This window comes from Gossypium hirsutum, chromosome A10 (genome assembly GCF_007990345.1).
Source record: "Gossypium hirsutum isolate 1008001.06 chromosome A10, Gossypium_hirsutum_v2.1, whole genome shotgun sequence".
Taxonomy (NCBI): domain Eukaryota; kingdom Viridiplantae; phylum Streptophyta; class Magnoliopsida; order Malvales; family Malvaceae; genus Gossypium; species Gossypium hirsutum.
In genome coordinates, this window is record NC_053433.1 from 117,718,597 (window position 1) to 117,743,964 (window position 25,368).

At 28.8% G+C, this 25,368-nt stretch overlaps 3 protein-coding genes across 3 annotated transcripts; all 3 read left to right on the forward strand.

Annotated features, from left to right (window-relative positions):
- Nucleotides 1–508: 508 nt before the first annotated feature.
- LOC121207902 (alcohol acyltransferase 9) lies at nucleotides 509–2,370 on the forward strand. The gene has a single exon (XM_041078407.1). It carries the CDS (start codon nucleotides 799–801, stop codon nucleotides 2,131–2,133), a length of 1,335 nt encoding a protein of 444 aa, XP_040934341.1. The 5' UTR covers nucleotides 509–798; the 3' UTR covers nucleotides 2,134–2,370.
- A 10,610-nt stretch (nucleotides 2,371–12,980) lies between these two features.
- Nucleotides 12,981–14,341, forward strand: LOC107936338 (ethylene-responsive transcription factor ABI4). The gene has a single exon (XM_016869042.2). It carries the CDS (start codon nucleotides 13,206–13,208, stop codon nucleotides 14,112–14,114), a length of 909 nt encoding a protein of 302 aa, XP_016724531.1. The 5' UTR covers nucleotides 12,981–13,205; the 3' UTR covers nucleotides 14,115–14,341.
- Nucleotides 14,342–23,355: 9,014 nt separating this feature from the next.
- LOC107936333 (RING-H2 finger protein ATL66) lies at nucleotides 23,356–23,823 on the forward strand. The gene has a single exon (XM_016869037.2). The coding sequence runs from the start codon at nucleotides 23,356–23,358 to the stop codon at nucleotides 23,821–23,823; it is 468 nt and encodes a 155-aa protein (XP_016724526.1).
- The last annotated feature ends 1,545 nt before the right edge of the window (nucleotides 23,824–25,368 follow it).

Below are 25,368 nucleotides of genomic sequence, written 5' to 3' on the forward strand. Positions count from 1 at the left end.
TTAATTCACCATGCTTGAATAGTGCATGGTTTATAAGTTGTCGATCTTGGTTAAAAGTATCAACGTGGATTATTTCTTAGAAGGCTATGCTAGAATATAAATCGGAATAATTATTAACTACAATGATGAGATTAAATTATGATAAATTAAATTATGGGGATTATATTCTAAATTTAAGTAGGTGAGGGATTTCCGATTTCTTTAAGAGAAGTTTGAGAAGTATAACTCAAGTGGTACTCAACTTGCACTCATGCCTCATTTTAGGCATGGATTCAAATCCCATCAATTGTAAACTCTTCAGTTTCTTTGATGGTTCGCCTGTTTAGACATTTGACAAAGCGTTCTCACTCTATGAACAAATCGATATACTAACACTTGGTCAAGACAAAAAATTGATTAGAAATAAACCAATCCATTGAGAGTTCCATTAGCTTTTTATGGGAGAGAGTCCACCCCCAACAATATACAATTAATATTGTTTGAATTATACTGGAAAAGTCAATCAAACTGATTGAATTGAGAATTGATTAAGATATAAGTTCATAGAAAACTATTAAATTGATTAACTTGAGAACCGACACAAACAGATTAAATCGAATAAAAAACCAATTCAACATGGAGAGAAACATAGTTACTAAAAAAGATTCCAGTTCTGTTACCAAAGAGAAAAAGAAATCCAGTTCTCCAGACAATATATATATAACTTTTACTTTCCCTTATATATACCCATATGAACCTCACATTCTTCTCTAACCCCCCCCCAAAAAAAACCAACAAAAACCTTAAAACGCCACAAACATGGGATCGTTAGTTCATGTCAAAGAAGCTGTTATTGTAACACCAGCTGAGTCAACTCCAACTGGAGTCCTTCCCCTCTCACCTCTCGACTCACAGCTTTTTCTACGTTTCACAATTGAATACCTTCTGGTTTATAAACCTCACCTCCCATCCGCCGCTTTAAACCCACGCGCCACCGTGACTCGTCTCAAATCAGCTCTAGCAAAAGCCTTAGTCCCATATTACCCGTTCGCCGGTCGTGTTAGGGCCAAATCCGACGGCGATGGTGGACTCGAAGTTGTTTGTAGAGGACAAGGTGTTTTGTTCATCGAAGCTGTCTCGGATTATGAAGTTAAGGAGTTCGAACGAGCTCCACGGTTCGTAACTCAGTGGAGGAACTTCTTGTCGGTCCACGTGGCGGATGTCTTAAAAGGGGCCCCACCACTTGTCGTCCAGCTGACTTGGCTTAAAGACGGCAATGCTGTTGTCGGTGTCGGCATTAATCATTGCCTTTGTGATGGTATCGGCAGTGCTGAGTTTCTTAACTCGTTTGCTGAGTTAGCTTCCATGAGTCAAACCAAGTTTTCTGAGTTCAAGTTTAAACCTAAACCTGTTTGGGATCGCCACCTTCTAAACCCTCCGCCACCATTCAGGCCATCAAGAAATAATAATAACTCGCCGAGTCACCCCGAGTTCGACCGAGTCCCAGACATTTCCGGGTTCATGGCTCGTTTCTCCAACGAAAAACTCGTCCCCACTTCATTCATTTTCAATAAAACAAACCTCGACGAGTTAAAAAAGGTAGCGCTTTCAACGGGTAAACTCACTGCGTCGAATTACACATCGTTCGAAGTTCTCTCAGCTCATATATGGCGGAGCTGGGCTCGAGCTTTAAACCTACCTTCAAACCAAATATTGAAACTGCTTTTCAGTATCAACGTTAGGGAACGAGTCAAACCGAGTATACCCAGTGGGTTTTACGGCAACGCGTTCGTGTTAGGCTGTGCTCATACCACCGTCAAGGACTTGACGGGGAAAGGATTAGGGCACGCGGCAATGTTGGTGAAGAGAGCTAAAGAGCGAGTGGATAACGAGTTTGTTAAATCAGTGGTGGAATCGGTGAGCCGGAGTCGAGCCAGTCCGGACTCAGTTGGGGTTTTGATATTGTCACAATGGTCAAGGCTGGGATTAGAGAAGATTAACTTTGGGATGGGGAAACCGGTTCACGTAGGACCAGTTTGCTGCGACCGGTATTGTTTGCTATTGCCGGTTTTTAATCGGACGGACGCGGTGAAAGCTATGGTAGCGGTCCCCTCAACTGCAGCCGCCAGATATGAACATCTGGTCAGGAGTTAGTGCTCTTGAGGACCACTGGATTCTGGCCCTTTCGTTGACCTTTTCTTACTACAACTTAATTTTGACTTTTATTACAAATTTTTCCTCTTCCTCTTTTTTAACTGACTTGAGTGATTGATCTCAAAAGTAAATTAAAGAAAAATAGAAACCACAAGGTTTTTTTTTTCTTTTTTTATATGTACATATATATATTTCATAATATTTATATAATATATGTTAAGAAAATTCTGTTGTTTACATTTGGAAGGTTAATTAATTTTAAGTATTAAATTACTAAAAACTTTATAAAAAAAAAATCAAAACGATAAAGATAGCAGACCGAGATCTCTGCCTGCCCCTTTTAGTTATTGAGATTAATTATTTACTCGAATTTGAGTTATGAAGTCAATCAATTTTTTGTATCTTACTACTTGACTTAGTAAACCATAAAAAATTCATTCTTAGTGTACCAAAGAATTTTACTTTTAATTGAAGAAATTCGAACTCAAGTTTAGATATCAGAATTTGAAGTTGAACATTATCGGGGCGAATAAAAAATCCTTTTAGAGGACTGGAATTGAATTATAATTTTCTTTTGAGGTTAAAGTGTAATTTTACTTCATAATAAATGAACTCAAATTAAATGTTTCAAGGCCCTCTTTACTTTTAATTAAATAAACTCGAACGATCTGATTTTAACTTCAACTGAACTCAAATTAAAAGTAAAACTCGATCCAATTCAAATCAATATTCAAAATTTAAATTTCAAATAACACCGAGCTTTTTTCTATCAAAAACTCATCTCAATTGGTACTCATTCTTGAAAAAGAAAGAGAAAAACCAAGTGAACGGTCACATCTCAATTTTTGGAACTTTAGTCAGTTTGGGTTTTGGTTTTGTTTTTGTTTACACCCTTTAACATAGTGTAAGGTCCCCTTCCTATGTTAATGGAATATTTTGGAAGAAACACAAGCTAGAACAAATATGGACCTCATCTCTTCTGCATTTCCCCCATGTGCAAGAGTTGTCCTAAAGTTTGATAAATTCAAAATTAATTTCTAGCCTCATGAATACGACAATTCAACCTTTATGACTTAATGGTTCAAATTTCAGTGTTTATTAGCACGTCAATTAATCCTAATCTTGAGATGACTTAATAATTGATGAATTATTTTATTTTAAGAAAAGGTTAATTTGATTATACATCCTCAGAGTATCAGTATGGTATCAAACAAGTCCTTCCGTCAACCTATTTGTCAGCTTGAGTGATTCGATATGAAGCATATTTGAAATATGTGGATCAAATTTTAGAGGGTACAAGTAAGCAATTACAATACAAGTGGAGAAGAGGAAATTATTTTACAAACATAGGAATCGAACCTAAAGCTTCATGTTAATCAAATTGAAACTCATACCAGTTTTGCCACTAAGCTGGTGGCATGATTGACATCATGTGAGTCAAATTTATGCACGTTTGAACCTATCATCTTGGACCTGATGTGATAAGAAAAAAACAACTCTCCTAAATATTAATGGCATGTTTAAACTTGATTCATGTATTTTAATTACGCTCCATGTTGTAATTAAGTTGTTATTTAGCACCCAAGCTGATGTTATGTTAATGGAAGGACTGTATTGATGTGATATCGATACTCTAAGGAATCAATTAGAACATTTTGAATCTTAGGGACCAATTTAAAATCTAGGCCATTGTTTTAGGACATCCAATGAATTAACCCAAAAAAAAATGCAAAAGAAACTACAAGATACCCTTGTCTTAAAAAATAAACAATCTTGTTTATATTATATTAAAAAAAAATCATACACGCATGCATTCAAACGAACACATCGCAGTATTGGCTAATTTGCTCAAATCTTTTTGAATCATCATAACTAACACAAGTATGAAAGGATCATGGAGAGGGACTATTTTATAAATAAAACTTCAATCATGTTGTGGAGTGCTATACCATAATCAAACATTGAATAAAATGGATGGTCTAATTCCGCCTGCCCCCTTCCTCCTACTCTTTGAATTTTTCAAATTTAGTCCATTTGCTTTTAATTGCAGTAATTTTTTTATACATTTCTTATTATTACCTACACCCCGAATCCTTAAATCGGAGAACAATAAGCTTTCTTAATTGTTGAAACAGTAACGGTGCCAAAATGATTCTCATCACTACTTTTCAAATTTAAAAAACTAAAGTCTAAATATCATCGCTAACTGGTTTTTGTTAAATTTGAATACATGTTATCAATCAGATTTTAATTTTTAAATCAGAACCTTGTATGTCAAAATGTCGCATATTCAAATTTAATGAAAACCCCATGAACGATGTTATCGATTAGACTTCAATGTTTAAATTAGACAAATAAAGAGACTAATTTTTTTAAATGAATAAAAAGCAAAGGACTGAATTTCAAAATTCTAAATAATATAAGGAGTAGAGGCAAAATCAAACTTAAATGAATTAATGTAGGGTAATGACCAAAATGATTCCCGTTGTTTTATTTAGTTAATTCAACAAATGTGTGATTATCTCCCCCTTAATTTGCTGAGCAAAAGACAAGCTTATTTGACATGTTTTTTCACCTAAAATATTCTCTTACAAATATCTTTGTGAGAGATTTGGAAGCAACCTTTGAATTATATCTCCCTTGCTACCCCTTAAATCTTTCATACATTAATGTAACATGTTACAATCGTGTTTCCATTTCAATATTTTAAAATTCGAATATAATATTTCGATCTATAAAATTAGAATATTAATATTTACATACATGATATAAACATACATAAATCATATACGCACACATTATATTTAAATAGAACTGATCAAATAAAGATTTATCACTTGTTTTCCTTTAAAGGGTCGAACCCAAGTAGATTTTATGGACGAACAACCCTAGGATATTATGCCAAACACGATAATTTTTTTTTAAAGTTTTAATCTACCTTCTATATTTGTGTAGGGTGATTTTAGTTTGAATTTTTAAAAAAATTCAAATTGTTCATGATAATTTAGTTGGATTTTTTATTTTTCATATTGATTTTATTTTGACAAAATGAACTTTATTTTAGAACTTTTGAATATTATTTGGTAAAGTTATAATGTCTTTTTCATAAATTTTTTTAAAATGTCTTTTTCCAAGTAAATAAAAAAATCAATAACTCTTACATATTTTTTTTAAAAAAAATACAGTCTTTTAAGTTACTTGTATTCCAAGTAAATATTTTTTTACATCATAAAAAATTATAAAATAAAAATAAAAATAAAATATGGTTCAAATTTGATAAGTGTAATTTTTTAACTTGTATTCCAAAAATCATCCAAACACGTTGGTTCGATCCGTTTTCGATTCTTCTTTTTTCACTTTGTGACCAAGGGCGAAATCAGGAAAATTTTTTTAGAGGGGCGAAATTAAATTATAATTTTTGCGATAAAAAATTACAATTCTATTATTTTAATAGCCTATATCTTTATAACTTTTAAAAGATTAAATTAAATTTTTATATTTTTAGGGGGTCAAAGTATAATTTTACCTTTACTAATTTAAAATTTTAAAAATTCTGAAGGGCCTAAATGAATTTTTTTTCCCATTTTAGCCCCATTGGGTTGGCCCTTGCTTGTGATAGTGTTCATGGTTCAAGTCGGATAAGTTTTAGGTCGATTCTATTTATGGCATCAACATCATACATAGTTGTCCAAATGCAATCCGACTTGAAATATGAGTCTCAATTTTTTCCCAAGTTCGTCTTCTGTTGTAAATGATTAATTGAAGCTGGTTTAGATTTGTTTATATTTTTAAAAAAATTATATTTTATTCCAAATTTATTAATTTTATATACTTCTCCTCTTATTAAAAATTTAAACATAAACAATTTAATTGTTTTAATATTTACTTTATCATACTGTATAAATATTTTTCGAAAAATATAATAATACATAATATATAAAAATAAACTAATCTCAAGTCATAAATATCAAAATTCAAATTCAATTCATATTTTAAATGATCGTAATCATTTCTCTCAACCAGTTTCTCCGATATAATATTTTGTTCAATACCCTCCAAATCTCAAACACGTTTTTAAACATGAATAGCTCAACAATTGTACATGGTGGGACCATTATGTTTTCATTTCAAACCCTTTATTTTGTAAGAATTGGTGTTTGCTATTGAAGGACAATAATGGTTTTGTAATGTGTCCTCTCTTTTTATCTTTTTTTCCGAATGAATGCAATCAACATTTTTCTTATAAGAGATAAGAGTACGAAATATTTAAAGTTTGAATTTGAAATCGATATCAACCGAAGATTTAAACATAAATTATTTATCATTTCACTCGTGATTCAATCGAGAAGAAAATAATCCTAATCGCGGATTCATATGATGAAATTTGAACCAATTAAATAGGACAATCTCTAGAATTGAAGCCCAAACTTAGTAATAGAAGGCCTAGAATGGGCCATGGAAATACACAAGTCCAATAACCCTTCAAATATTAAGAAAAGGGATAAAAGTAACATTTGGTCCCTGAATTTCAGAAATTTTCTCAATTTGATCTTGAATTTTTTTCCTATCCACATTGATCTTGAAACTTGACATTTTTTCATAATTTTGGTCCTTGTGGTGATGATTAATTTTTTTTTAAAGTGAAATTTTAAGTTATTTCAAATTTTATTTAGATCCAGTATTACTTATATATTTGATAATGTAAATAATGCTTATATAAATAAATAAAATTGGAATAAAAATAATTTAGAAAAGAAAATCTCATAAATGGATATGTTTTTAATATAAAAAAAATACTTTTTTACAGAAAAAATATCCTCTATGGATAATGTAAAGTACTGACAAGAGGAATCGAATTAAACAAGTGGATAAATATAAGAATTGATTATTTTATTTATTTTATATATAAATTAAATTATGATATATTTAAGATGTGGGAGAGAAAATATATTTATTAATATATATAAATCAAATGTAAATTTAATTAAAAGGATGAAATTAAAATTTTCAAGTTTATAATTCTCAAACTCAAATTATTATACGTTTAAAATATTTTGATAGATATAATATATAAAAAGAATAAAAACTACATTATGGGTAATTTATTCATTTTTCACAAATCACTAACAACATTGTCGAATTAGTATCATTTTACATTGATATATTGCATGAACAAACAATTATATTAATCCAATATGAAAATAAATGTATGTATTTGTTATACCCCTACTTGTGTTAAGACATGTGGCAAGTTAAAAAGACGTCTGAGCAATAAGGTTGCCACCAGCAAGTTGGGAGGTCACTTGCAAGCTCACTCTTCTGAGATGACCACCCGAGCAATGGATGGTCTAATTTTCATTAGGAACATGAAGTTGTTGGTCACCAAACATTACGTGAACTCAACTACTTTATCCTATTAAGTCAAAACGAATGGTAAAATCTATCTTGTCACATGCATCATCGTTTCATTGAAGACATCCGCCAATGTGAGTCGTAATGATGGTCAGATGGCTAGTCCAACACGTTAACACCACCTTGCACGAGACCTTCCCCTATAAATATCTCCAGGAACGATGGAGAAAGAAGACACTTCAAGAACACTAAGCCTGCACTTGCCAACACTCCTTCAACTTTCAACTTTTATACTCTTTTCACCTTCATTCTACATAATCTCCAACTCTCCATCCCAATTGGGTGAACCAGCCTCCATAACAACCACCACTCTCTCCTTTGTATTCTCTCCTTATTGTATTACTGTATCAACGGTAGTCATTCTTCTAAATATGTGTAGTTGAATTAAAAATCAAAGTTTCATGTATATATATAAACCATAATTCAAGTTTCATATATATAATTGTACCAAATTAAAATTTATGCATCAAACTACACATTGGACGAAAGTTCATGTATAAATTTGATTATTTATCCCTATTTGAATGTACCTGAGAGGTCCTTCTAATATAGGAATTTGGTCAAATTAGTCTCTCCGCTATTAAATGAATCAATTTAGTCTTCGTACTACTGAAAAGAATCAAATAAAGTCAAATTAGAATAAAACTAATATTTATTGTTTAATAAATGCAATATTTTTAAAGTTTTTATGTTTCTATAAGTTTTTTTTTAGAATTGAACTACAATTAAAAAATAATAATTTTCAAGATATTTTTTATACAGCAAATATCAACTCCAATATAATTTGAACTTATTTGATTATTTTTAATAATATAAAAACTAAATTAATTCATTAATAATAAAAAATTAATTTAATCCAATTCATATAATACAAAAACTTTTCAAATATTTTAACCATCTCTTAACTAAATTAATGTTCGATTTATTGGTAATACCAAGTCTATAAAAACATAAATAGTACGGATATACATAAACACATGAAATCATTTCATATGATAGAATATTAATTTGACTGTAAAAAAATTTTATTTCAGAGATTGTGGGTCTAAGTGGAACAGCGGCCTTCCCAACCAACCCCACACGACTCTTTTTTCTAAAATAGAATACGATGGAATAATTACATGGTAGTCGGTTTTATTTCAATATTAAAATTATTTATATTTTTTGTCTTTTAAATTTTAATTTGATTGGTATCGATATTGTTATTAGTGTAAGAAAATATGAGTTTGAGTATATCAAAGTGTATTATTTTTTTATTTAAGAGTTGGAGAGAAGCTATGAAAAATTCTAAACATTATGTTAAAGAAAGCAGATATGATAAAAACTTATAATGTGATTAATGTTAAAAAAATTAATTTTTAGTACTTTTCATGTTTATTTTATAATTCACGTTTGGGGTTTATCACTATCTCTCTCGATAATATAATCTCTAAAGGTTAAATCATATCCTCTTCTTAAAAATACAATATGTCTTGTCACTATACTTGTAATCTTAAATTGACGGTGATTGACGACTTTGTAGCATTAGACCCCAAAGTTATTAAAAATTTTAATTATACTTTCAATTTTTAACGAAAATTTTAATTAAGACTTTAAAATTCTTCATAAATTTTCATTAAATTCTCAAAATTTCTTAAAAATTTAATTAGCTCTCTCAAATTTAATATGTACCCGAACAACACATACATACATAGATGCATATTGAGTGTGTGTATATAAGTGTGTGAATTAATGGAGGTCGTGGGTATTGCGAGTTACGAGGGTAAAGCCAGTGAGATGCCCTACCACATGCTTTGCTTTTTCTTCACTTTTAATTTCGAAGTGCTTTCAATTCCTCATCTTACATGAAGACACCTCATCACTCTTCATGCAAAATTCCCATTTATTTTCTAATTAATATTTTCTCTTCTTTTTCTCTATTCTTCAAACCTCCACTTTCGTTTTACTTTATCTGCCGTTATATGATTAAATGGACAAACTTCAGCTATACGATGGTTGAACAAAGTTATTTTATAATTTCAAACGTCTTGAAAATTTCATATAACATATTATTAAGGAAATTCCCTAATCGAGAAATAACGATATTTGCATTTTATTATGTATGTAATTTATGTCATTAAATAAAAGAGAACAGAATATTTCATCTTATAGTTTTAACTTGTCCGTATAATGCTAAGGGAGACAGCAACATTTGATTCATCTCGTTCCAATTAGATTCAAAAATATTTTTGCTCTTGAGCTTCATAAAACATTGAAGCATGAATAGATTGTCTGACCCAGCTTGATGACTTGATCTGGTAATAAGGGTTACGTTTAATGTTTGAGCTATTTTCTCTAAACCGCCTAGTAGCACTTGAAGGTATGTTTGAGGTCGAAAATGTTGTAGCCGAATAAATAAGCCAATTGATGCACGAATAAATGAAGATGCAAAGGCACTACTAGACTTTAAGTAAGAATCTTTAACATGAAACCGAAGTCATAAATGCCGTGAAAAGTAATCCGTGTAATACTTTTAAGACCATAGCAGTTGAAAACCAAGCCATCATCCCAAAACTTCTTTGTAAAATCTTTAGAATCAATTCCTTTCTCTTTATTCTTTTCAAAATCTATCCCTTGACGTTTGAGCAGCTCGATCGAATCGCTAGCATAGTGGTCTGGATTGATATCAAAATCTCTAAAATTAAATTCCCAAATGTAAGAAAATGGAGAATCAAAGTCCGGTACATTACCCTAAGCATCTGAAAGACTCAAGCCGAGTCGAATAATTTGAAGCGCGTCATCATTCGACTTCATATAATGATAATTGATAATCGAATTACCTTCACGAATCACTTACTTACTAGGTTTAAATATTGTCCCCGAAAATTTAGTATCTATAAATACAAAAGGATACCTCAAAATTGCTTCCTTAATCATCAAAAGTTCACAGTCCAAACCTTCAACAAAAACCCGTCTCATAACAATCGACTTATTGCCAGAAATCGACGTCGTTGGTCACAATAATCTCTTCTTTCTCTGATTTGTAATGTTTCTCTGCTGTCTCTGTTGAGTGTTGACTTTAAGAATTGTTTTTAAGCTTATTTATTGAAAAGATGTAATTTCACTCAATTGAGCAAAGATTATATATAAGCCCCACAATTAATCCTACCTCAATTAGGATTTATATAAGCTTATCTTTTTAGTTTTTCGTTTAATCCCACTCTATTAGTATTTATATAATTTTTTTTAATTTTTCATTTAATCCCACCTTAATTATGATAATATAAGCTTATCTTTTTATTTTTTTTTCATTTAATCCCACCTCAATTAGGATTGAAATAAGTTTTTCTTTTTAATTTTCCATTTAATCCCACCTCAATTAGGATTTATATAAGTTTATCTTTTTAATTTTTTGATTTAATCTCACCTCAATTAGGATTTATATAAAGCTTATCCTTTTAATTTTTCATTTAATCCCACATCAATTAGGATTTATATAAACTTACGTAATTTACCAACTTTACTTCTCAATTCATTATAATTATCAATTGGATCCATTATATGGTTAAATCCAAGTGTCTTTTAATCTTTTCAAATTATAATTTAAGTTGTGGGTTTAAAGTGGATTAATGATTGGTAAAAATATTATATATTTGCTTGAGTTTGGTGTGTTAGGAAATTTTTTTTTTATTTTTAGAGAAAATATATGTTATTTTATTAAATATTTACTAATTTACGATAACATAGATAGAGGATATTATATATTTAATTGTATATCTTATAAATTACATAATATATAAATAAAAAAATTAAATTAAGATTAAATTTAAACTCAAATCCTAATATCCCACCCATATTTTAAATAAATTTAAATTTTTTGTCCAACCACGTTCCTAACTTAATATTTCTATTTAAATCCTTTCATGGAAATGTCCTTTGCAACTTGATAACTTCAAAGTACAGTCCCTTTTCCTTCCATCTTGGAAGTCTGTTTGAAGCATTTATATATAAGATTCTGTCTGCAGGACTTATCTATATCACATTATCACATGCATGCATGCATGACTCTAAATTAATTAAGCTTCATCCAATGATACATACATACATACATACATACATACACACATACATGTATCCACGCATGCATGCATATAATATATATACTTGCAGGCACAGTTGGTGAGCATTTGGATCTTCTACAAACAGCTGAATGATTACTTTATCGAGAAGTAAATAGCTTAGGTCCATTGATCTTCAAAGGAAACCTTATTCACCAAGTAAAAATAAGATCCCTGAGAAAAATATCTATGTATAGGTCTAATTATTTTCCCAGACAGTTTGTTTTATCGAATTTTAAGATTTAATCTTTTTTATATATTAATTTTTCTATTTTAATTCCACAAAATATATTTTTATTAGTTTAATTTTACTTGTAAAAATTTTAAACTGACCCTCTGTATGAAATGACTTTTCGTATAAAGAGAGAAATAAGTCAATAACAAGGGGCGTGAAACCACAGACTAAATCTTTCCTTTTCATTTCCTATCTATATTTTTAAAAATTAGGGTTTCTATTAAACATTTAAACCATTTTTTTAAATTTTAATAATAAGAAACATAATATTGATAAATAAAAATATATCAAATATATATATGTATTAATTGCATTAAAAATTATCGATGGATCCCTTCATTTGTTGAAGTGCCATTAGCAGCTCTCTCTGTACGAGGCTACTGCTTTAACTGCATGCAATGATGTGTGCCTTTGAGCCTTTCTTTTGGATTCTTATAAGTTTGAATTTTGAAATAATTTTTTTAAAATTTTAAAATTATTTTAAAATAAAAATAATATTAAATTTATACATAAATTTTAATTTTTATATAATTATATACATATAACTTTAATACAAATATAAAGAATGAGAATTAAACTTGAATATTCATACAAAATATTTAAGCATAATATTACGTGATCATTGGTTGGAGTTTGATTATATTAATGTAACCTACTTTGAAAATCAACGAGTTTTTACGAAGGTATTGTGTTCTTTAGATGTTGTAAGTATGGACTCTCAAAATTTTGTCTATCTAGTTTAAGGAGAGTTTACGAAGTTGTTTTGAGGTTTAAACAAGTAAAACTATAACTATTGCACATCTTTCTAAACGAAGAAACTTTAACCCATGAATGTTAAGATATAAAGGTTCGATGAACATATATAAATACCACTTGAAATAGTTAATAAATCATAATTTCGGCTATTTCAACCATTAAGAGAAACGTTTTCTCTATAAATTCCAAGAAAGTTATTTAAGCAACACTTTTCTCTCAATAAATTTCCTATGAATTTCCCAAAAAGACAACAGGGAAAAAAATCCCCATATGAAAACCCCAAAAGAACCCCAAACCCCAAAAAATCAAGTAAAATATTAAATGATTCCCCATTCCCAAACAAACAAAAAAAATAAAGTTTTCTGCCCTATACTTCCTTCACTGTTCAGCAATCTTTATATATATATATAAACATCCACCGCCCTCATCCACCATTAACATTCATGACATTCAACTCAAAAACACAGAGGCTCAATGGCTCATCTTTTTCCACTATTCGACTAATCAAAGAACAAAGAACGAGGTAGTTTTTTTTTTTTCCCTTTGGAAACCCTCCTTTTAAAGCACACACCATGGACAAAAACCATGACCAGTCTTCATTATCTCACCTTCCCCAAGAAGAACCCACCGCTACAACCACCACCACCACCACCACAACCTCCGATACCACTAGCACTACTAAGAAGTGTAAAGGCAAAGGTGGACCTGATAATAACAAGTTCAGATATAGAGGTGTAAGGCAAAGGAGTTGGGGTAAATGGGTAGCTGAGATCCGTGAACCTCGTAAACGTACAAGGAAATGGCTTGGTACTTTTGCTTCAGCTGAAGAAGCTGCTCGTGCTTATGATCGAGCTGCTATTGTTCTTTATGGTTCTAAAGCTCAACTTAATCTTCAACCTTCTGTTTCATCTTCGTCTTCGTCTTCATCTTCACGAAGTTCTTCGTCATCTTCTTCTTCTTCAACTACACAAAGTTTAAGGCCTTTACTTCCAAGGCCTTCAGGGTTTTCTTTTAGTTACTCAAACCCCACTTCTTACCAAGCTTCTTTAATGGCCGCCGCCGCCTCTAACGGTGGTTCTGGTGGTGGTTATTCAAGGTTTATGCCATATGGGGTTTATCAACAACAGACTATGATGTATCCGTCCATGGTTCAAAATCCTTTACAGATAGTTCAAAGTGAACCTAGCCTTGGTGTTGACCCTACTGTGACGACAACCTCGTATATGAATAACGCTAACCCTCAACAAGTACAACAACATGATCAACAAGGTGCTTTGTACGATGATGTTAACTCTCTTGTCGGTTCAGTTGGTTCAAGCTTGTCTTTATCGGGTCAAACATCGGTTGCACCTGTGGTTTCGGATCCTGGTTTAACAGTTGGACCTGGTTCACCATCTATATGGCCTTTAACAACTGATGATGAATACCCACCACCTTTCATTTGGGATTACATGGATCCTAATTTCATCTTCGATTTTTAAGGGGTTTTGCATGCAAGTTTTTTCAAAATTGAAGGACCGATTCAGCAAATAGTAATACTTCGAAAGAGCAAAGTGCAAGGAAAAATAAAGAGATTTTGCTTTATTTTCATTAATTTTATAGAGCTGCATGTGTTGTTTCTATACACTGCCTTGATGAGAAACCAACTGGAGGAAACTTTGAGAGATTTTTTTTCAAGGTATACAAGGCAAAGGCCAGGTTTTATATATATTATTGTTTAATTTCTTTTGAGGGGCTTTGGTTGAAAGGGTTTCTGATTTAGGGTTTATGGCTATTGGGTTTTGTGTTAGGGATATATATGGTTGAAATCTGGAAAGTAATAAATAAATCAATAAATTTGGGTGTGAAATATATTCCATCTTAAATCTTCTCATAAATTGAATTGAATTTTATGGTTTGATTTTCATTTGTTAAGATCCTTCTTTTGTGGTCTTGTTTTGTGATTGTAAATTTCATAGCATCTCCTATGCATATAGCCATGTACTTAGGTTAATATTTGGGGTTTTCTCTTTTTATTTTCCCTCAATTGTTATATATTTTTCATTGGTTGGATCCTTTCTTATGGATGATTTCTTGTAAATTTCATACTCTTTCTTATGCATAAGTATTATTCTTTTCTCATAAATTGTTAAGATCCATCCATTTTTTGTAGCCTTGTTTTGTGATTGCAAATTCCATACCATCTATGCATATTGCATTTACTTAGGTTATTGTTTAGTTGAAAGATTTGGGGTTCTCTCTTGTTATTTTTCCTCAATTATTATATACTTTTCATTGGTTGGATTCATTTTTTAGTGTTTCGTTTTGTGTTTGTAAATTTCATACTCTCTCTTATGCATAAGTATTATTTTGGTTGCTCTCTTTTTGTTCCCCTTAATTATCATTATTTTTCATTGGTTTGATCCATTATATTGTTTTTCTTTTTGCTTGTAAGTTCCTTACCATCTCTTATGCACTTGTGGTATTATATGTTCTTTGTTGCACCAGGGAAAAAATTTTGTCCCACTTATTTTGCGAGGATTGTTTTATCTTGCAAGTTGGATTTGGTTGAGCTCAATCTTTATTTTGCTTATGTTTGGGTTTACTTCTCCTTGAGGGTTTCTGGGGTTACTTATATTAGATTATTTTGAGTTGAAGTCATTTTGGATGGTTCGGATCATTTTGAGTTAGAGAATACTAGACTGTATGGTTCCGGGGGCACTTTGGATTGAATCAATTCAAGCCTAGGTTATTTTGTTTTGGGTGTTTTATTAGGTAATTTTGAATATTAATTTCATTATAGGTTGTTATTATATCTTTTCGGATTATATATTTTTTTCAATTTTTAAATAAAATGATAATATATTTCAGCACATTTGAATTCACGTCTTCTGCACTATAGCAACAATGCTAATGTCAATCAAGTTAGATTCGATCAATTGAAATTAAATATTTTAATCACTTTTTTGATAGTTGAATTTGTTTAATAGTAAATTTAGCTCTCTAATATTTATACATGATATTAATTTGGTATTTTTTAATGTTTATAAAATTTCTTATTATGTAAATATTGAAGATTAAATTTTATTTTTGGTATTTTAATGGGTCTAAAAAAATAGTTGGCTATTTTACACAACTAAACGTGATGTTGCATTTTTAACAAAATATATCAAATTTATTTTATTAAATATTTATAAACTTTAAAATTTTATAAAAATAAAAATAAATACATAAAAAATTAGAAATAAATATAATATATACAAACTGAAAATAGAAGAGATTTAAAATTTATAAAATATATGTATATACATGAAATTTTTTAACCAAATATTCAGGAGTTTTGAATTTCCTCATCGTGACTTTCAGAATTGCTTTTCTTTTCGTGCTCAAAATTTGTTGTCAATATGGTGATGACTGAACAACTCATGTTCCTAATCAACATTCGAAACTCCTACATCATGGTAAACAAGCATGGTTCTTAGAACTATAAGATTAGTAACAATTGAATACCGAAAATTATCTCAAAACCACGAGGATTAAATTTGTTGAATTTTTTTATATTTAGAATCAAATTGATAGAAGTTGATTGAGTTTTACCTCAATTGGTATGAATATTGATGTCAATGCAGGAACACGTGAGTTTCAAATGCGCTAAAGCGCATTATCTTTCTATTTATGGTTTTGGGATGGGCTATGGGTAATTTTAGGTATTACGTCAAAAAGAGAATATCATCAAAACCTATATTGAGATTGTTCAAAAAAAATGATGCTAAATTGAAAAAAATCAATAATTGGGTGGTCGAGATAGAACAAAATCAATAGTTTAATGACCATTTTTTTATTTTATTTTTTATTGGTAATTAAATCCAACAAATTAAATTTGAATCTGGATCAATCGAGTTTGATTTAGTATATAGATAAAAGAGATATAAGAGAAGCAATATTGAAAAACCTAAAAAGGGATTTAGTAATTTCAACTATAAAGCCCAAAGGAGTAGTGGATGGCTCTTTCAAATCCAATTGTATAGATTTCAATTTCTTGGACCACTTAATGTCTTTCAGGTTTCAACCTTAAATTCATTCAACTATATCCAAAGGGACCAATATCTTGAAAAAACACATTTTTTCTTTACAAAAGTACAATATCCACCTAACAAAACCATCTTTTTCATTTAAAAGAAGTTATATTTATGTGATAATAGGATAATTGAAATTAATAGGATAAGTTTGATTTATCTACTTATAACATTTTCTCAACTCATAAATAAGAAGATAATGTATTCAACGTGCTCGAATCCATGTCTTTTATCGAGTTAAGACTCGATCGACATATTTTTATTATAAATTTTAATGAAATTTATAAAAATCAATTTAAACCCAAAACAAAATTTAAAAAATAACTTCAATTTAAGTATAAAATTTTCACTTTACCTAAACTTTCATTAATTTTACGTAATTTTTTTTCATTAACATATTAAAAAATGAAAGCTTGTATATTATTTACTTTTTATTTCCAATAAAGAAAAATAACACAATTTCATTTCAATTTGTATCCTTAAAACATCATTTTATCAATCTCTATATATGCTTTCAAAAAGGAATCCATGTAAAATGAAAAAGAAATAACATTAACATAACTTACATGTCTAAAATTGCGTACATAAAATTTGAAAATTAAGTCAATCGAGTATTAGCTTAATTGGTATGGGTATTATTGTTAATACAAGAGGATGTGACTTCGAGTGCACTGAAGCGCATCATCCTCCTATTTATGAGTTGGGGAGAGACTATATCTAGTTCCAGACATTGTATCGAAAAGAGAAAATATGACCAAAACCTATAAAATGAGTTTTTGAGTTATTTCAAGTTTAAATAATTTATTGTTTAAGTTATTTTCAATTTTGAACTTGAAATTTCTATTTTAGAGGGATCGAGACCTTATCACCCCGCGCTGCGGCTAATAATATATATATTACACAACTTCATATTAAAATTTTATACGATTTACCCATTTATAATTTTCTAACCTTTTTCTTTTACATTATTTGTAACCCTAATTTTTATCTACATTATAGTCAATTTTTTTTTTGAATTATAACTTTTAAAATTTTGTATTTAAAGGAAATAGAAAAGGGATATTTACAATATAAATCCCTTCACATTTATACTTTTTAAGGTATTTTGCTTTTTGATATTACATAATTAGTCCCCTGTATTTATTTGAACATTCATTAAAATTAAGAACTTTTTTTTATAAATTATTATATTAGTCACTTTAATTTTTATTTTTTTATAAGTGTGTTTTAATTATTTACTCGCGAAGTTATATTAAATTTTTTTAAAGATATTAATGTTATTGAAACTTACCATATTACTTCCTATATATGTTATAAACAATACATTATATTGAAATTATTTAAATTAATTAATTTTTGATAAATTATTAACAAAACAATTTTTATGATTTGAAACCTTGACAATTTTTTTTAAATTTTTAAAGTTAAACTTCTAATCATACATTTTTCGTTCTCAAATTGACTCTAATTATCAAATGTTAAATTTTTATACAATAATTTTAAAAAATAAATAGAACATTTTTGAATAAACACACGATCAACCCGTACATCACATGGAAAAAAAAAACTAATACATGAACATCGTGTACAGTAAGATTGAGTAAGAAAAATATAAAAAAAAATCATCTCAAATCGTAATATTTGGACGAGTTTTGTGTTATTAGTTAAAAGACTAGAGTTATCCAAACCAAATCAAATTTACTTTTTATTTACTAGAAATTTTATTTTTTAAATATTTATGAAATGACTTAAAAACTTTACCAAATATTTATTCAAAAAGTCATAAAGCAAAGTCAAATATATCCAAATAAGTAAAAGAATTCAAAACTCAAAATTAGTATGAAAAGAACTAATGTAAATCCAATACGGAAGGGCTTGAAACTTAAGCTTGCATATATAGATAATAATAGGGTTAATGTAAATTTTGTCTCGTGAATTTTACAATTAGATTTATTTTGGTATATATATATATTTGCTCACTCTTATACCTAAACTTGATAATTAGGTTTATGTTGTCCTCAAATTAGGAAAATATAAAAGTTTGACGACGTAACACATTAAGATTATACTACGTGATCACCTGAAAATTTATTTTCAAATGATGATGTAGTATAATCTTATAGTGTCGCGCCATCAAATCTTGACAGAATTCATGTTTAAGAGTTAAAATGGACATAGTTACTAAGTTCAGACATCAAAATGGATAGAAAAAAGATACAAATACTAAAGTGAACTAGACTACTAACTCTATAAACCAAAAATTATATTAACCCACAATTATATGTAGTAGATGCCTACCTTTCCAAACCCCATCCCAAAAATGCCTGTCTTAATTTTTAAAAAGTAAAAAGGAAAAAAAAAACATGGAGTATTTTTTTTCTGTCCCTTAAAGATTAATCCGACTTAATTTTCCAACCCCAAAAGCAACCTCTATTGAAAGCAAAATTTGGACGTTTCATTCATTCCCTACACTCCAATGCTTCCATGATTAATGCAACCTCTTTAATTTTTTTTTCAATTCTTAATATATATTTTTTCTTATTTATCACTAAATTTATTGTGCCCACCAACATTGATTTTCACTTCTAAGCAAAATTTTCCCAATCTTTTCTAAGTAAAAAATAATAATAAATTGTACTCTTAGTCACTCTAAATAGAGTCGTTTTCATTTTGATCAATTTTATTGTTGTTGTTAATTTGATCATCCAAAGAAGAAATTGATTAATTAATCATTTTATCGTTAAATGATTATGGAAAATTAATAAAAATTTTGGAATGACTAAAATAAGAACAACCTTTTTTAAAGTGGTTGACAAATAATTTATCCTAATTTCAAAGTGATTAACATGGAAATGCGTCATTTGTCTTCTACTAACATTTAACGGTGAAGCGATCAATTTGATCAATTTCTATTTCGAAGTGACCAAATTAACAAAAAAAATTGGGATGATCAAAATAGAAATTACTCATATCTAGAGTGACCAATAGGATAAATTACCCAAAAAATGTTAAAATTAAAAGTTTTTTAAAAAAAAAATTAGGATCTCACAAATTAGAAACAAATAAAAAATTTACTTTTTTACATAATTTAATGGACTTTGTATTCAATTTAAACACTCCAAAGTTTTTTTTTTCTTTTTCCTTATTGGGATGTATTATCATTGTCATCAAAGAAAGGTTTCTTTTATGATTTATATGAATTAGGAAACCCTAAACCTCAAATTGTTGAAACAAATGCTTGATATGATAAATGATCACTTATCATATATATATCAATAGATAAGAAAATTTTAAAATAATAAAATATCTATAAACTTTGCCACTTTATTTAGATAAGCTTTTATACTAATTGTGTGCTTGAAAAAATAGGGAAATTTATTGATTTTATTTTGAGGTTTGGGATAAAAAATAAAATTATAAAATTTTGAACCTATTAAAATATTTTTTTAGTGTGCTTTTAATTAGTTAAAAATTTGAAAACAAACCCTTTTCCCCTTTTCCTCATGCTTCTTCTTATATCTGCTTTTTTTTTTATAGAATTTTTAAAAATACTTATAGTCTTCTTTCAACTCATAAATAGGAAGATAACACGCTTTAACGCGTTCTAACCAACGTCCTCTTATAATGACATTAACATTCCTGACAATCAAGCTAAAAATAAATCCTAATTGAAGAATCTAGATTTATTTACATGTAGAAAAATAATAGAGATTCATATAAATAAAATGATAACATTTAAGAATTTTTAAAAAAAATGTTTGAACTGAGCAGATCGAGTTGATTTGAATTTTTTTTAATTTGAGTTTTATTAAACTAATTTGTTTAGATTAGGCATAAACCCATTTTTTCATCTAAAAATTTTAATTTTATTAAACTAATAATATTTTTTAGATTAAAATAATTAATTATGTAGATTCAATCTCGAAGTGACAAAAAAATTATATTTACGTAATTTTCTATTCAAAACTATATATTGGGAAGAGATCTATTTATATCAGTGTAAAATTACATAATTTTTTGTGTATTTAATATTTTAATAAGTCAACCATCATATTTAATGTTTCTGTCTATGTAGATCATACATGTCAAGTTTTGAGTAAAATGAAAATGTTTAACAATTTGTTTTATATAATAAAAAAAATTCATCCATTAAATATAAAATAACAAGGACAATTTTTTGGATTAATGTGATAGAAATATTAGATTAAATATCAATAAATGGTTGGAAGAAGTGGCAATAAACTGCTTCCCCAAGTATTTGGGCTGAGCTAAAATCTCGAAGTCATCATTATTGTGAGGGGTTTACTTGAAAATATTACGTTAACCCAAATATGATTAAGTTTAGACCATAAAGCGAATGAGAACACTTAATTCTATACCAAAAATAAAATAAAATTACTTTAATTTTACACTTATATTGTGACTATCTCCATATGTATATGTATGTATGGGGAGGGATATACTTATACCGATATAAAATGTAAAACTAAAGTCGCTTTACATCATGTCCCGTTCATGTGACAGAAAAGACAAAGTATTATTTTCTCTTATATGTATTGTTTTTATTTTTTTAGAACCAGATCAATGGTCAAACTGGTCAGGCCACCAATTCTTAGTTTGATCAGTTCATCCTGTTTGATCAATAAATTATTAAAAATAATAGAGAAAGTTAGTTCAATCGTTTTTTAGCTAGGTTCAACTGGTTTTGTATCAGTTTGCATGTCAATCAGTTCAATTTCAATCTTATGACTAATAGTCAGCTGATTCACACTCCAATCGTATTGGCCAGTTTAATTCTGAAAACATTGGTTTTGATCGATGAAATAACTTTTTCGATCTCGTCAAGTTGAGCAGGCAGGTGATGTAGTTCAAAAACATAATTAATCATCATTATCTCGACCTCAAGAGGGCGAATTTCGAGCAATGTTGATATTTTCATCCATTATAAAAGAAGAAGAAAGTAAGAAAAAAAAAAGGGAATAGTAATAAAAAAATTAAAGAGAAATAATGTAAGAGGAAAAATATTTTTTAAAGTTTATATGAAATGACATTATTATCGGCTGAATTTTTTTTAATGAATATAATTTTTTTGTATAAAATAGGTAATATAAAAATAGTTTAGGTAGCATTTGAGATCAAAAAGATATTTAGGTATCAAAATGGAAGAAAATGCATAGTTTAGATACCAATTACGGGTTAAGCCTTTATTTTTTTTAAAAATAGATTTATTGGTTTGACTAAAGGAGGTAGCAACTTGAGAAAAAAATAGTTTAGGTGCCATGACGGGGAAGATGGTATATTTGTGAGCTAATCCAAATTTTTTTATATAGATTTTCATGATACAATTTGTGGTTGAACAGGTTAGGTTATCAGTTCCTGGTTTAACTAGTTCGATCAATTTGATCATTGGACCAACAATAAATAAAAATTTATAAAAGTCTAAAAAATTAAAAATATTAAACTAGTTCGACACGCTCAATAATCGATTTTTATTAATTCCAAGTAGTTTTTTAATCAATTAGTTTAACCCATTTATTTTAACTATTGTATCGATCAATTTTCGTATATCCTGATTCCATCTTGTTTTAGCGAAAAATTATATTACCCAAAAAGAAGGGTAAACTATCAAAATAGTCACTTTTATTTGCCTCAGGTTACATTTTAATCACTTATGTTTGAAATATTATGTTTTAGTCACTTACGTTATCGTGTTATAACATTTTAGTCATTGAACCGTTAATTATTGTTAACGATGTAATGATATGCTGAAATGGCACATTAAATCATCATTTTAAACGAAAATTTTAGGTTAAATTCTACAATTGGTACCCTTATCATCTTCCTTTTTTCATTTTGAGCAAATTTTTTTCTTTTATATTCTTTTAACTTTCATTTTTCTTTCTTTATGTTCCATTCTCTTCTGCTTCTCTCTCTGTTTTTGTCCTTTCTTCATTTCTTTTAACATAGTTTTTCTATATTTTCAATTTGTTAACACTATAGTCCACAAGCTCGCCTCACTCGAAAAAATTAAATTGTTTTTTAAAAAATAAAAGTATAAGGACTAGTTTTGACAAATGAAAAACATAAAAAAACTATGTTAAAAGAAATGGAAAATGGACGAAATCAAAGAGAGAGAAATAGAAGAGAAAGGAAAATAAAGAAAAAAATAAGTTAAAAGAACATAAAAGAAAAAATATGGGACCGATTGTATAAATTAACCAAAAATTTTGTTTGAAATGATATTTTAATATGCCACATCAGCTTAATTACCGTTACACAGTTGATAACAATTAATGACCCAATGACTAAAATATTACAACGCGATAACATAAATAATTAAAATATAATATTTTAAACATAATAACTAAAATATAGCCTAAAATAAATAAAAGTAACTATTATAGTTTATCTCGAAAAGAAAGCACAACTTTATTTTATTCCACACTTTTTTTTCTCCCAAGTACTTGTCTTCTTTACAAGTAAACTGTAAAAAACCTACAAGTAAGAAAGTATAAAAACAAAGTTTCAGACAAAAATCCCCCCACAACTCCCCCCAACTGTCCTATATTAACTACCAAACATGCTTCAACTTTAGTCTCCCCACTTCTATAAAAACACCTTCAGAAAACCTTCTCTTTCAATTCCCCCCTTTCAAAAATTCAATTCAATGGCTTCATCTCAAAACAACCATCTTTTCCACTGGAACTACGCCGAGCTCGGTGACCATGGCTTCCAAATCCGTGGCCGAACCCTCTTCTTCACTGTCCTCTTCATCATCATCATCGTTATTTCCGTCCTTATCTTCTTTTTCACCCGATGGGTATGTAGTTTCTATCGAGACGCGCCGTCTCCAACCTCTCACGCGCCGCCTCCGCCACCGAATCGTGGTCTAGACGTTGCTGCCATTAATTCTTTGCCGGTAACTATGTTCACGGACGGTGAAGCGCTTGCGAGTGAGTGTTGTATCTGTCTTGGTGTGTTCGAAGATGGTGAGAAGGTTAAGGTTTTGCCGGTTTGCAAACATACGTATCATCCACAGTGTGTTGATAGGTGGCTCAGTGCTGAATCGAGTTGTCCGCTTTGTAGAAGTTCAGTCCGAGTTGACTCAGATCAGCTGCAAATTGTAATTCAATAACAAGGACGACGACAACAACAACAACAGCAACCAAAATTAACAAAAAAATGTTTTTAATATTTAAAAAATATTTTTTGTTTAAATTATATTTTGCAAATGAGTGCTTCGAAAAAGGTTTGCAAAGTGCTCGATGAATTTACTCAATGAATTATTTGTTTTTTTTTTTAAGAAATAAACAAATATGTTAATTTGTTGAGTGAAGAAATGAAATTCATGGGTTTTTTTCCTCTTAAATCCTTCTTTACCATTTGAATGCCATTTTCTTTTATGGATTGGGCTTGAAAATGTTGTTCGAAGAAGAAATAAAAGGCTTGAAGAGTTGAGGTTATATAAAAGATACAATGTTTAAATTTATTTATAATATATTCTAACTCTTAAATAGGAGAATAAATACGTTTTAATACACTTAAATTCAAGTTTTTTTATACTGAAAATAATACCAATACAAATCGAGTTAAGACTCAATCAATATACTATCGGATTTTTAAGCCTAAAAAGAATGTAGATAGAAAATGGATTCTTTGATGCATGCTCATTGCCTACATGAGTGATCGTGTTGGGTCTTAATATGCCTAGTGACTTATTTTTCGATCCTAGGATGATTTATGCTAAGGTTTTTTCTTACAAGTAGTCAATTATTGATAATTTATTGTAATGCCAATTGATTTAATTTGTAATCAACAATTGATCGTATCGAGTTTTTTGATTTTTGTTTATTTTAGTTTTCTTTGAATTGTAACCTTATTCATATATTGGTATAATATCTTTAAATTAAAGTTTGTAATTAATTAAGGTGAGCAAAAATTAGATTGAAGGTAGCTAAGCTAAGATATTTTGTGACACTAATTGCATTGTTTAGAAATGCTCCTTAAACTTAAAAATGAACTATGATATATATGTCCAATTTCCCGAACCAAATTCCTAAACTCATATATTCAAGGGCGAAGGAACGGGATTGGCAAGAAATTGTTGCTTTAGATCACTTTTAAGATTCATAAAAGATTAAGTTAATATATAATAAAATTATAATTTGATCCTTCTAAAAATACTAAAATTTTAATTTAATCCTTTTGAAAATCATAAAGATATAAATCAATATATCATAATATATATAACTTAATGTCAACCCTAAAAACATTTTCTAATTTCGGCCCTAATACCAGTGAATTAAACATACATCAAGAAGTTGATGGATTGTCCCATTAATTATTGATATTAAACATTAACACAAGACATTAAAAAACAACCAAATATTATGGTTGGTAGTTCAGACATTAAAGTGAATTATCACTTGTGATGTTTGGTTTTATAACAATATTTTGTTGGGTGTATTTTTTAAATTTAAATTAGGTCCTTAAACTTTTAAAAATAGTAAAATAATATTTTTTAACGAAACATTAAAGGTATTATAAACTTACACGACAGTCTATCTTATATGTTATGTCAATAAATAATTAAAAAAATTAATTCTTTTTAATCCTTATTAAAAGATTACTTTTTTTAAAAAAACCGAACACTAAATTTAATATTATATATATATATATT